Source organism: Oryctolagus cuniculus, chromosome 2 (assembly GCF_051225735.1).
Source record: "Oryctolagus cuniculus isolate XC-2025 breed Fujian yellow rabbit chromosome 2, ASM5122573v1, whole genome shotgun sequence".
NCBI lineage: Eukaryota > Metazoa > Chordata > Mammalia > Lagomorpha > Leporidae > Oryctolagus > Oryctolagus cuniculus.
In genome coordinates, this window is record NC_142868.1 from 132,231,395 (window position 1) to 132,246,082 (window position 14,688).

The window sequence follows — 14,688 nt, forward strand, 5'->3', positions numbered from 1 at the left end:
TGAATGCAAAATACTGTGGCTGATAGGGCAACCTCTTCCCAGAAATGACCATGGACCATGTAAAGAAATCACAAAGGTTGGCAGGAACTTGGTCAGCTCCGCCACTGCTTCTCTCTGAGTAACAGACACTGAAGAAGAGATCTCAAAGTTAACAAGAAGTCAGACATCATGAAAGAGTGGTGAGAAGGTGGGTTCAGACAGAAAAAAAAAAATGGAAAATAGGAAAGTTGACTTTGAAATAGGAAGAACCTACCATATGCAAAGGTCTACCAGAGAAAATTAAAGTATTGTAGGCAGGGAACACAGGAATTTAACGATGTTGGAGAAGCAGGGAGAAAACAGGTACACCACAGGCCACATTGAGGAGTTCAGATATTTTTATTACCACAGGCCACATTGAGGAGTTCAGATATTTTTATTATGAAGATATCAAGTGTTTTTAACTGCATAATATTCTGGCCCAATTTATTTTTGGAAGATATCTAGCTAGAAGTCATTAGAACATTGGCAAGTAGTAAGAGATGAAGTTGAGAGACCACAAATGAGACTATTTTCTAAGCCCCAAAGGCCATTTTGAATTAAAGAAGTGTTGTGGCTGTGGAAATGGAAAGAGCAGAGCCTGACAATACCAAAAAGGAGTGGATCACTTGCTTGGCCAAATGAGCGTGTCCTGCAATTGGATGGGAGACATATGGCAGACAAGTAGCTGCCAGGTGTTGTATTAGGCAATAATCAGACACACCGGAAGTTCTGGGATTCCGGTGGCCAGAGAGGCCCCAAGATGATGCAAGAAGAAATTTATAGGAGCAGTGTGAAGAAGAAGAGGCGAGGACGACCCCTGGACCGACCAAAGCCCGCGCGCCGCTGCATCCCCGCGCCCAGCGCCTACGTCCTGCCGCCGCCGCCGCCACCGCCACCATGCCCAAGAGAAAGGCCGAAGGGGCTGCTAAAGGAGATAAGGCCAAGGTGAAGGACGAACCACAGAGAAGATCCGCTAAACCAGCTCCTCCAAAGCCAGAACCCAAGCCTAAAAAGGCCCCTGCAAAAAAGGGAGAGAAGGTGCCCAAAGGGAAAAAGGGAAAAGCGGATGCTGGCAAGGACGGGAATAACCCTGCAGAGAACGGAGACGCCAAAGCAGACCAGGCACAGAGAGCGGAAGGTGCTGGAGACGCCAAGTGAAGTGTGTGCGCTTTTGATAACTGTGTACTTCTGGTGACTGTACAGTTTGAAATACTATTTTTTATCAAGTTTTATAAAAATGCAGAATTTTGTTTTAGTTTTTTTTAAGCTATGTTGTTAGCACACAGAACACTTCATTGTTGTTTTGGGGGAAGGGGCAGAGGTCACTAACAGGTCTCTGGAGCTGGATCGATGCGGGAAACACCGTCCCCTGTAGGTCTGAGAGACTCCTCTCGGCTCCCCGGAGGGATTCCCTGCCTTTGGCACAGCCACCAGGGCACACACCCCGCGGTGTGGAACAACTAAATTTGATTTTATGCCCTCTCCCTCTCCCCCCCCCCCGCCCCGTCTGCCTTCAGCATGGACTTAACTCCCTCAGACCCAGAGACCTGTGGGGACCTGACCCCAGACAATTCGGTACCAGCACGACGGGCAGTCTGGACTTCACAGAGACCCCTGAGATGGGGCCTGGAAAGAGCAGCGGTTCCTTCTCTAGATTGTGGATCTTCAGATTGACCATTCTGCCATTTCATTTCATTTCCTGAAAGTTAGGGTCGGCTTGTGAAAAGTTGTTAAACAACATGCTAAATGTGAAATGTCAGCCCTCGCTCTAAACTCCCCCTTTCCAGAGCGTCGTGGAGACTTCATTGGGTTTTACAGTGGCTTTCTGATTTTGGTCGTCCATTGAAGAAGGGAGTTGAAAGTTGTATACTGTTCACGATTGTCTGCCCATGTCCTGCCTGAAATACCATGATTGTTTATGAAAAGAATCTTTAATAAAACTGGATACAGTTTGGCTTGGAAAAAAAAAGAAGAAATTTATAAATGTTGGAAGAGATATCAGCTGCCTGCTACTTAAATTTAGGAAAAAAATCTAGATGTTAGTGGGTTTAAAAATTTTAATATTGACAAACTGGTGTGAAGAAATAGATATTTGACTCCTTGAATGACCGTGAGTATGAGCATAGAATTACAAAACAATATAACCATGTCCCCGGAGTAGCCACATTAATTTTTTATTTATCAGACTTAGGCAGTAGAATGCCCTCTTTTCATCTAGAATTTTAGAACAGTGTTATGGATGAGAATTTTAAATGTCTGGTTGAGGGATATGTAGCCTTTATTTGATCTAAGACTTTGGTTTTGAAAAGTAAAAGTGTTAGGGTTCCTTTCACACATCAAAATGCCACATGAGACAGATCTGAGTATCAAAGGATCTGAGAAAAGAAGGTAAACATAATTCCAAAATGTAAGGGATCAGTGGAAGATGCTCACTTCAGAAAATTCAGTGTGTGGGACTCCCAAGTTACCTCAAGGATTATCTGCAAGCTTAGCTGCCTCTGATGAACCTTTTGAGGGAAGAAACCAAGCTTCTAACCTATTTCAAATACCCATGGATAGGGGCTTTTCAGTGCTCCACCATATTTCTGGTGTGTTTTAAACAAACCAGAATTCTACATGTTATATGCATGGTGTTTTTTGCAAGAACAGGGAGTTCAAACAAGAAATGCACCAGAAGGATTTGTCATGCAAATTAATTTATTTGCAGCTAATAAGGAGACCACGGGGAATCATTTCTCAGGAGAAATGGATTCCCTTTCTTGTAGCGGGAAATGAATATGTAAGAAGGGGAGTTCTTGTCATCACATGGGTGGGCACAAGTTCATGTAGATGCAGTTTAGAAATATAAGCCAGCACAGGTTGCACATTAGGGTAATAAGGCTTAAGCTCCTCTTGGGACAGGGCTTTTAATATTAAAATGAAGTAAATAATGAGCATTGGATACTTTCTGATCCATCTGGACAGGCGTAGGGTCTAGACCAGTCTCGGGTGGCTATGATTCACATGTCTCCCTATTATGAGACTGAAAACCTGAAAGACAGCTTGGAAGAATATCAGGTGCTTTTAGGGTCTTGAAATAGAAGAGTCACAATGAAGAGTTAAAAGTTGCTCAGGACATAAGGTGGTTAACAGGAAGATTGTTTCCACCTTAAAGGCATAATAAAAAGGTAGCTTATCAAAAGTCCTGCTTACTTGAAATAAAACAAATGGTATGAATGGAAAGGAATAGTAACAGTGCTTTATCCAAAGCAGAGAAGTTATTCCATTCATAACATTAGATATAATGGCAGAAAAAGGACTCAACAAAACTTAGAGTAATAAGGAAAGGAAAATAATCATAATTTCTGAAAATCAGTTTCACTGAAATGTGAGGCTTGATACACCCTTTGTGGGGACTCTGTTTGATTCTACTAGACTTCCTCGTGTAAATAGTATTAATGATATGCATACTTAAAGGAATTCTTTGGCAATCTTCATTAGAGCTTTTGAAGAGGATCAAAGCCATCAGTATATGGACATGGGCAGACTCTGATTAAAAAGAATGTTTAATCGGTTTTTTTACCCAGCTTCTTGGCTACAAGGACCTCAGTCGTTTTGCAAGAACCTTTGTTGAGCTGTTTTGGGAACAGACTGACTTGCCAAGTACAATTAACAACCACCAAGGGTTGTAAAACACAGACATTCCTCTCTGCATGTTCCAAACTTCAAGCATGAAAAAAAGATATTTTGAAATAAAAGGAAAGGCAACTTCTTTGCCTTCATTTGTAAAGGAAGTCCTGGATACTAGAACTTCCATCCAGAAACTGGAAGATGCTATGGTTTGAATGCCCCCTACCAAACTCTTATTGACATTTAATTGTCATCATAAAAATATTAAGAGATAGGACTTTTTTTTTTTTTTTTTGACAGGCAGAGTTAGACAGTGAGAGAGAGAGAGACAGAGAGAAGGGTCTTCTTTCTGTTGGTTCACCCCCAAAATCGCCGCTACGGCCGGCACGCTGCGCCAATCCGAAGCCAGGAGCCAGGTGCTTCTCCTGGTCTCCCATGCGGGTGCAAGGCCCAAGCACTTGGGCCATCCTCCACTGCACTCCCTGGCCACAGCAGAGAGCTGGACTGGAAGAGGGGCGACCAGGACTAGAACCCCAGGGTGCCAGCGCTGCAGGCGGAGGATTAGCCTAGTGAGCTGCAGTGCTGGCCAAGAGATAGGACTTTTAAAAGTAATCCAGTCAGGCCAGAGCCGCGGCTCATTAGGCTAATCCTCCGCCTGCAGCACCGGCACACCGGGTTCTAGTTCCGGTTGGGGCGCTGGATTCTGTCCCGGTCGCTCCTCTTCCAGTCCAGCTCTCTGCTGTGGCCCAGGAAGGCAGCGGAGGATGGCCCAAGTGCTTGGGCCCTGCACCCGCATGGGAGACCAGGAGAAGCACCTGGCTCCTGGCTTCGGATTGGCGCAGCGTGCCGGCTGTAGCGGCCATTTTGGGGGTGAACCAACAGAAAGAAGACCCTTCTCTCTGTCTCTCTCTCTCACTGTCTAACTCTGCCTGTCAAAAAAAAAAAAAAAGTGATTCAGTCATGAGAGTTCTTCCCTCATGAATTGATTAATACCAAGCTAAGTGAGTTAGTTATTGAAGGAATGAGCTCCTAATAAAAGGATGGTTGGGTTCCATTTTCCTCTCTCTTTTGCATGTACTTGCTGATCATGTCTTGATGTGGAACAGTGGCCCTGGCTGGATATCAGACTCACACATGCTCTTGGAAACCTAAGCCCCCAGAATCTGTAAGAAATAAATTTTCTTTATCAATTATGCTTTCTGTGGCATTCTGTTATAGCAGCAGCAAATGTACTAAGAAAATTGACCTAGATTGTCTTTCCAGTATTGTCACTACTCAGCAAATAGGAGGACTCTAGCTGGGTATTTAACCCCTCCAAGCTACACCACCCACTCCACAAAATAAAGGAGTTTGAATAAATGACCTCTAAATTGATTTTTTTTCTGTTATAACTTAGAGCCTCTCAGACACAGTAATGGATTGGAAAGCTTCACATTGAGTGGACATAGACAACAGAAAGAACATTTAGGAAGGCTATTGAAGACATCAGCAGGCTTGGAGGTTTCCTGTGTCTGGCTGATGGGAAAGCCACGTACCACTATCAGAGATGTGAGGCCAAGCTTCCACCTGCGGATCTAGGCCTGTGACGCTCTCAGAGCTCCAATCAACATTAATGGAACCTGTGTGCATACATCAATGCTGGAAGCAGTGACTGTGGTTCAGAAATCCCTGCTAAGGAGCCAAAAGGAAAACCATGACTGAAATTCAAAGCTTACCTTTTGAATAAAATAATTTTGATTTTTAAAAGAAATAAAACACCCAATTTTCTTGTCTCCCTGAGAACACTTACACTCTACCTTAAAATTAGATAATGCAATTAGAAATCCTGATTGTAGTGAACTACCTCTCAAACTGATGATAAAGATCTCAAAAGAATAAAGACTTTCCCTTGACCTATTAGTATTTTTCTATTTTCACTCTTTGGGTGTATTATCACATGAAAATAATCTGGAACATTATACATCAAAAGAAAATGTAGAACCGTGTTAAATAATTATTTTTGTTTGTTTTCACTAAGTATCATTTACAGAATTAGTACCATCCTAGCACAGAGCTTTACAAATCTCAGACAATTTCAATTGTCTTTGCAGGTTTTTGATAAAATTTAATTTGATCATACCATCCACACACAACATGCTTAACAAACACAATACAATATATGAGAAGCTAGGACAGATCATTACCAAACATTTTAGAACTTTCTCAGGTGGAATATAAATTTTTTTTGACAGGTAGAGTTACAGACAGTGAGAGAGAGAGAGAGAGAGAGAGAGAGAGAGAAAGGTCTTCCTTCCGTTGGTTCACTCCCCAAATGGCTGCGACCGCCAGAGCTGTGCCAATCTGAAGCCAGGAGCCAGGTGCCTCTTCCTGGTCTCCCATGGGGTGCAAGGGCCCAAGCACTTGGGCCATCCTCCACTGCTTTCCTGAGCCACAGCAGAGAGCTGGACTGGAAGAGGAGCGACCGGGACTAGAACCCAGCACCCATATGGGATGCCGGCACTGCAGGCGGAGGATTAACCAAGTGAGCCACAGCGCCGGCCCAGAATATAATTTTTAAATAGGTAGTGGGAAATAGAGAATATGTATAACATAGAATAATGTATGCTAAAAGATGTTCCTAGTATATCTGAATCTTGAAAAGAGGAAATTTCCTATAGACTGCTTCTTCAAAGTCCAGAATTTCTTCCCTTAAAGGCAGAAGCACTGGCAACTAACATTTATTAAGCATGACCCTGCTTGGGGTAATGTTTTCAATATCTCATTTGTTCAACTAATCATTATTGAGCACCAGCTACTTGCCTAGCACAGCCCAAGACATTAGGCAAAGAACAGTGAAAAAATCCACACCAACTGCACCCTCACGGGACATATACCCTAGTAGGAGAGGCAAAAATGGGACATACACCCTAGAAGAAGAGGCAAAAATTGCATAGACAAACCCAGGCAATATTGTTGCAAACCATGAACAGTGTGATGAGAAAAAACTTTAAGATAATCTGAGAGGGTACAAATAGAAAAGAAACAAGAGAAACCGTCTCTGAGGAAGTGTCGGTAGAGTTAAGACCCTATCAGGCAGCTGGTGGGAGGCAGAGCACTGCAGGCAAAGAGAAAAGCATCAGCAAAGCCTTTGGGGAATAGGCACCATCCTTACCCCATAAAACAAAAAGGTAAACTGATGCTTAGAGAGATTAACTGGTTTCGCCTAGAGTGATGCAGCCCATAAGAGCCAATCGAGGAGTAACACCAGAACTCCAGTAATGAAGGAGTCTATGGAATCACAGGACTCATTCTTATGTATTACGATGGTGATTTCATCACTTATGCTTCAGATAGAATTCTTTTTCTCTGAAGGTATCTGGGAAAGCAAAAACCAAAACAAACAAACCAAAACCAAAAAAAAAAAAAAAAAAAAAAAAAACACCTCCCAAGTCATGTATAGCATCTTACAATGCCTGGGCAAATCATTATTGCCATTATTATGGTGACTTGGCTCCCTCTGAAGCTGCAGGCATTGGAGCACCGCCAATGACAGGAGATACGAGGTTCACCGAGCAAGAAGAATCCTACCGTAAATCCTGATGCCATTTTGAGAACAGTAAAAAGCAAACAACCCATAACATTATAGTGCAAGAAGATGAACAAATATGACCTTCCCCCTGAATATGAGAATCAAGTGCATTAATAAATAAAAGGCTGACCATCTAATATAAAGGACCCAGAGAGCTGATGAAAAACAGGTGAAGATAAGCAATTCCACTCTTCCCACTGGATAAACCAGGTTACACAGCAGTGATGGGGTTCAGGACGAGCTACCCTTGGTATACAAACACTTTCAGATGAAGGAATTTGAGAAATAGCATGTGTATCAAAATCTCTCCAACCTTCCATTGCCCTTCCTCCTTGAAGCAGACCATAAGACCTTCCCGTGAGAGGGCCTCCTTTATACCTGAGAAAAGGAATAGCCTTGGCGAGACAGGGTGCTAAGAGTAATCTGATTAGCCTTGCTGTTTCCCTCAGTCTATTACACTTAGTTTATACTCTTTGTAATTTTTTGTTTCTTTCTATCTTTCCATGACTTTTTCATCAAGTCTTTATGAAAATTCTCAGGTTCATGCCCTGGGAAAGCTAAACTAAACGCATTTGTGTGCTTTCCCCTTGTCCATTGGTCTTACGTAACAGGGACCCTAGCCAGTGAACCTAAGATTGGAAGAGGTAAAAGATACTTTGCCTGCTGAGGAGGGTTGCCCCAGGACACTGGGAAAGTCCCAAAGCTAAGGGCGGGTCAGGTTTCCCAGCTCCACCTAGAAATGGAAATCTTATATCAGGGAAAACCTGTGGGATCATGGGAAAAACTCATTCTAAGAAGGGACTACTGCTCCAAGTATACATCTCAGATTGCAATCCATGTTGAAGCAGCCTCTGTCCCTCCTGCCTGCTGCTCCCTTGCAGTGAATGGCAGCCACAGTCAGCTTCTAGATGTCCCGCCTTCCCTGCAGCTCCACTGCAGCATGTGCAATGAATCTAACTCTGCTCACTGTATTTGACTGCTTTGGCAAATTCTTTCACCACCCTCACGGCTGGCCTTAATTGATCTCTTTCTGCCACAGTTACCTGTAAAGTAGTCAGAGACATTAGTGAGTCTCTATTTCTTTTTTTTTTTTTTTTTTTCCCTAACTAGGGCCTAACAAATTAATCAGCTATTAACCCAAGTATCTCTCCAAAGTCACACAGCCAAGATTAGAACTAAGAATAGAATTTAGGAATGCTGATAAGACTGGATCTGTGCCAGCTGTTTTTTTTTTTTAAAAAAAGGTCAAATGCTAACTCTTAGACAAATATAAAACAAACATCTATTGAAGAGGTTATTTACTCAGTGAGGGAACCAGTAAAATGGGAAAATTGGTTCTGAATAGATGCTAAAGAACAGACACATCTAGAGATAAGGCATGTTGAAATAAATGGTCTCTTCCTCAGTGGAGAACAGGAGTCAACTGAACGTCCTCTGGGGAGATCAGAATGTGCATATCTCTGTTCAGCAATATTTCTGCATTGCTGTCAGTTGTGTACTGTGTATGGAACTGTAAAGCAGTGCAAAGATAATGAAAGCTAGAATTAGGTAAGTGCTTTGGAAAACGCATGGCATTCAACTGAAGCACAGATTTTTTTTCTCTGCATACAGATGAAATAACCACCATAGCAGAACTGATCACTTCAATCAGATCATTGCACAATGGAAGAACAAATAAAAATTTAAAGAGGCTTAGTGTCCCAGTTACAAATAAGGGTAGAGATTTCCCTTTTTCCTCTTTCTTAGAGCATTTATTTTGGAAAACTTAAAATCTTTGGAAGCACTTCCTCCTTTCTTTGAAATGTATATCATTCCTTCAAAAAACTAACAGGCCTCTTGTCAGTTCCCTGACCCAGGAATGTCTTTCTCTCAAGCACCTGGAGCCATCTTTTTTAACTGCAAGCATCAAGGGAGATATTTGTAGGAGACTGGGAGCCTAACTTCCCCAGGTGTTTATTCCAAGTGGCAAAACTGCCTCTTTTTCCTTTGTGATTAATATTGTCAATTGACGAATCATAATTATATTTAGAGTCTACAGTATGATTCTTTGATACATACATAAAATACAAAATGATTAAATCAAACTCATTAGCATGTCTATTACCTCACTATTTTTATGGTGATATCTTAGTTATTGTGAAATACACATTATTATTGATTATAGCCACTATTATGCACTAGATATCAAAACTTATTCTTCCTGTCTTACTGAAACTGCACCTTTTGAACTCCCCATTCTCTAACTCTCCACTTTGCCCACTCTCCTCTCCCAACAGCCTGTGTAGACATCATTCTACTCTGAACTTCTTTGAATTCAAGGTTTTTTGGATTCCACATGTAGAGAGATTATAAGATATTTGTCTTTTTGTGCCTGGCTTATTTCTGTCAACATAACCTTCTCTAGATTTAAGGATGTTGTCCCAAATGGCAAATGTTCATCCTTTTTAAAAACTGAAAAGTTAGGGGTGGCATTGTGGCTCAATGGGCTAACCCTGTGCCTGCACTGCCAGCATCCCTTATGGGCACTAGTTCAAGTCCCAGCTTCTCCTCTTCCAATCCAGCTCTCTGCTATGGTTTGGGAAACCAACTGAAGATGGCCCAAGTACTTAGGCCCCTGTGCCCATGTGGGAGACTTGAAGAAGCTCCTGGCTCCTGGCTTCGGGTCTGTCCAACTCTGGCCTTTGCGGCCATTTGGGTAGTGAACCAGCAGATGGAAGAACTTTGTCTCTGCCTCTCTCTGTATATAACTCTGCCTCTCAAATAAAATCTTACCAAGAAAAAAAAAAAAAAAACTGAACAGCATTCCACAGTGTGTACTCATACATATCACATTTTATTTACCCTTCACCCACTGCTGCACACTTATCTGTTGACTCCATTTCTTGGCTATTGTCAATAATGCTGCAATACACATAGGAGAGCAAACATCCCTTTAATTACTGATTTCAGTCCTTTTGGATATATACCTAGAAATAAGATTGCTGGATCATATAGGTGCTTTGTGTTGGGTTTTTTGTTTGTTTGTTTGTTTGATTTGTTTTTGTTTTCTGAGTATTTTTAGGTTCCTTAATACCTATTGTCATAAATATTTGGAAGGTTCATTTTTCCTCTGGATAATGCCTATAAGCTCACACAGGTGGTCACCCCAATTACCAAGGTAAGTTAGAATGAACAATATGTGACAAATGGTGCTGTCAAGTTCTCTCACTTACATAATAGCTATTGAAAATATATATGAAATGTGGGGCTGGCGCTGTGGTGCAGTGGGTTAACGCCCTGCCCTGAAGCATGGGCATCCCATGTGGGCGCCGGTTCGAGACCTGGCTGCTCCACTTCTAATCCAGCTCTCTGCTATGGCCTGGAAAGCAGCAGAAGATGGCCCAAGACCTTGGGCCCCTGCACCTACATGGGAGACCTGGAAGAAACTCCTGGCTCCTGACTTCGGATCAGCGAAGCTCCAGCCGTTGTGCCCAAATGGGGAGTGAACCATTGGATGGAAGACCTCTCTCTCTCTCTCGCTCTCTCTGCCTCTCCTACTCTCTGTGTAACTCTGAATTTCAAATAAATAAATAAATCTTTTAAAAAGAAAATATATATGAAATGTATTGTATCTGTTTGGCTATATAGCAACATTAGATTCCTTTCTGTCTCCACAATCTCTTATAAAATTGCTTGTGATATATATCACATTCTAGACTAATTCTTATCAAACAATAAAATGAATTTCTTTATCACATTTATGGAGAAGAATTCTGGATTGGGAAGATTTTTTTAAGTTGTATTTCTCCAATAATAATTAACCTAGCCAAATGTACCACAAATCCCAGAAACCAGCCAACCAGATCAAGATCCTGTGAACTGAATGGCTTACTTCTGCTGGTCACTGCCTCCTTGCCTTTAGACACAAAGAAGACCCCTTCTGCACCCAGCCCAAGTACACAACAGACCATGGTAAAATGTTTGGATTGGGGCATGCAATCAGGAGGCCTGAGAAAACAAGGTAGCCCAGGAAAAAAGGGGGACTTTTTGGAAGACATATGGTGTCTCGGTTATTGCACTAAATGAGCATTGAAAGTTGACTCCCCAAATCTCGCCAACACAACCTTCTGATGCTGAAGATGAGTTTATGGCTTACCACAGTAAGGGAGAAAACCACACAGGAATGCTTTGGCAGCAACTGAGAAAGGAAAGGTCAAGTCAGATGTAGAAGTGGTAGCTGATTTAACACAAGTATTTGAAAAGAGACTGAGGAAGAACCTTGGGTCTTTGATAAGAAAAGGAATATGATAGACCAGTACACAACTGATGGAAATAATAAGGTGAGAGAGTTTTAAAATCTTCAGGTATAAACTTCAGGTATAAACTTCCATAAGAATTGATGAGTCTTTCGGAGAATTCCTGTAATGAACAGTCAAACCATTTGTTTGAATACTAAATACATGCTAATGAAGACAGAGGAATAGCACAAGCTCATATTAACGTAGACAGTAAGGCATGTCTTTTTCCAATGCCCAGGCTGTGTGGGGGTAGAGGGTTTCAATTTTTAGAAGCACAGGCCAAAACTCATGTGTACAGGAAATGTTTTTTTTTTTCCTCTAACTTCAATTATTTTCTATTTGGGGCCATGTAAGATTTTAAATATCCATATTTATTAATGTTATCCTGAATGTATACATAAGGTTTCTAGAGTAGAGAAGATAATAATCACTAACACTACGAAATACTGGAAGACTTATTTTCCCACAGACCCTGATTATTCTGGAAAATCATCTCAGCTCATTTGGGCACATCCTGCTGCTTGTCCCAGGCCAATATCTAGGTTTCTGGGGCATTCAAAGTACAAGGCAAGGGGAAGAATCCATTTCTGGATCTCTTGGTCATCCAAGAGCCCTCCCATCTGGCCTTTGGTCATGAGTGCATTGTTGACCTGGGAGGTATCCCTTCTTTCTCATACTTAAGTCATCACTGCCCTACGGCAGCTCTCTCTTACTTCCATGCTTTAGGCACAGGAACAACTACATCTTTGGGCTGGATGTGGGCAGCTCACTGAGGCCATCCAGCTATCCTTCTTGAGCCAGACTCAGCTTGCAGCATCTCACCTCTCTGTCCTTCTGTCTCCCCAGAAGTCCGTCCAGTGAACAGAGTCCAAAGGTCACACTATATAGGAAAATACCCCTTTGCTCCTCTGCTCTTATCTCTTTCTCATTGACTATGCTTTAACCCAAGGACATGTTGCAGATGGGGAAAGCCATTTCTGACTCAATTTTCTAACTCTCACTTAGCCTGTGTGTCCCTATTCCTCTATATCTGTGTTTCTCAGCCTTGATGCTACTGACATTTTTGGCCAGATAATTTTTTGTGGTAGGAGCTTGTCCTGTGGATTGTAGGATGTTTAACAGCATTCTACACATACCCAATAGATGCTCTCTATTTAGAACAAATAAAAATGCCACAAGTTCCTTGTAGGTAGAAAAATAGCCCCAGGTTGAGATCCATTGCCCTAAAGGTTGAGATTTCTATGAAATAAAAACCAGGAGGAAAGTCCCTGAGTACTTAACCTTCTTACTTCCCTCTCAGGGGAGAACTCAGAACAGCTTCCCTGAATGAATAGGGGAAAAGCAAAATGAAAAGATATTTTCACTATTTCCTCTCTGTGCTATTCAAGAATTCCCCAAAGCATCTTAAAAATGCAGAGTCTCAGGCCCCACCTATACCTACTGATTTAGAACTTTGGGAATTGGACCCCGCAGTATACATTTTATCAAGATCTCCAAGTGATTCTTTGGCCATGAAGAAATAAATGAAGATGACTCAAATAAAAATAAGCAAAGAGGCTATTTATACTGGCTTGCTCTAGCAAGGGAGTCAGTCACCATCACTTGCATTTTGGCAGAGATTCAAATGCAGGCAGTGGAATGGGAATGCTTTACTGACAGAAAAGCTAGAGGAGGGCTATAAGAAATGGACTAGCCTATGTGATTGATTTGGGAGCATATTTCATTTTCTCTGGTTGGTCCTGAGTTTGAAATGGAATAAAAAGTTAGTGAAGTTGGCAGGTATTGACTAAGTCCTGACTATTCTGGGCCAATTGCTGCAGAGATTGTGGTTTGACATCCTGGGCTGGTTGCTGCAAAGGTGTGGTTTAAGTGTTAATGCCATATATAGTCTGGCCATTGTCTGATTGTGTATTTCATCTCTCAGATCCTAACCTTGAGAATCATTGCTCTTTCCAAATTACCTAGCCAAGTCAAGTGCTGCACATTAAAAGAAGATACTCTCAGGGTACAGATGGTTTAGCAAGGAAGAATAATGATGAAACTACTGTTGTACAAACCACATCCATGTAGAGAGTCACAAAGGAAGCCAAAACAGGTGACCAGGAGGTGGGCATTTAGCATAAACCACTTGGGACACTCAGAGTGCCTGGGCTTGAGTCCTACTTCCACTCTGATTCTAGCTTCCTACCAATGCGCATCCTGGAAAGCAGCAAGAGATGACTCAAAATGGCTGTCATCAGTCTGGCCAAGCCATTGCTGCTATGGGAATTTTGGGAGTGAACCAACAGATGAGGTCTCCCTCTCCCTCTCCCTCTCCCTCTCCCTCTCCCTCTCCCTCTCCCTCTCCCTCTCCCTCTCCCTCTCCCTCTCCCTCTCCCTCTCCCTCTCCCTCTCCCTCTCCCTCTCCCTCTCCCTCTCCCTCTCCCTCTCCTCCTCTCTCCTGTTTTAAATAAATAAATAAATTGAAAACAAAGTACCTGAGAACCAAGATGAGAATTTAAGTTCCTCTGACAAGGAGCTTAAGGAAAGCTCCCAGAGGACACAGCATGTGTGTTGAACCTTGAAAGATTAGTGGGATTTTAAAACAAGAGGGAGAAGAAAGGTAAACCTGCTACTTCTGAAAAAGACAAAAGGTTTGTCATCAAGGTAAGAGTCTGCAGGGCTCAAATATAAAAATGGGCCTCTTTAGATTGGAGGAAGGGATTGGTCATCCAATTCTCCAAGCAATTCATCCACTGTTCTTTGTTTTATCTGCTTCTTTGTACCAAAAGAAATATAAGACCAGAGCCAGGAACAGAGAGTTGCAGATGCAGAAGCACCCCTGCCCTTGACCAGCCCTTAAAGACTAAAGATGTTCAAATAGCAGCATGAGTGAAACAGGAGAACACTTGGGGACACAACAAGCCATAGAAAGGTAAAGGAAATAAGCCTGTTATATGAATAAACTCTGCATATTGTGTAGGAAGGACAAAGAGGGCTTAGAAGAAAGAATGAGACAACCCAGGGGTAAAAACAGAGATTCAAAGCACAAAAGGCTGAGTGGGGAAGAAGAGCCAAAAGAGGAGGTGCCTTCTCAGAGAGTTCACCTCACACCCAGCAGGAAGGAGGGAGCAAGGCTGCAAGAGGAAAGAGAAGGGAATATAAGTATATTTTATAATACTTGAACGTATAACACTGGGATTCTAGAGAAAGGAGAAGAATAGCAAATGATTG

General features: G+C 42.2%; 1 protein-coding gene across 1 annotated transcript; it reads left to right on the plus strand.

Moving 5' to 3' along the window:
• The first annotated feature begins 803 nt into the window (after positions 1 to 803).
• LOC100356270 (non-histone chromosomal protein HMG-17) lies at positions 804 to 1,259 on the plus strand. Its single transcript, XM_017340481.4, has one exon. It carries the CDS (start codon positions 919 to 921, stop codon positions 1,177 to 1,179), a length of 261 nt encoding a protein of 86 aa, XP_017195970.3. The 5' UTR covers positions 804 to 918; the 3' UTR covers positions 1,180 to 1,259.
• The last annotated feature ends 13,429 nt before the right edge of the window (positions 1,260 to 14,688 follow it).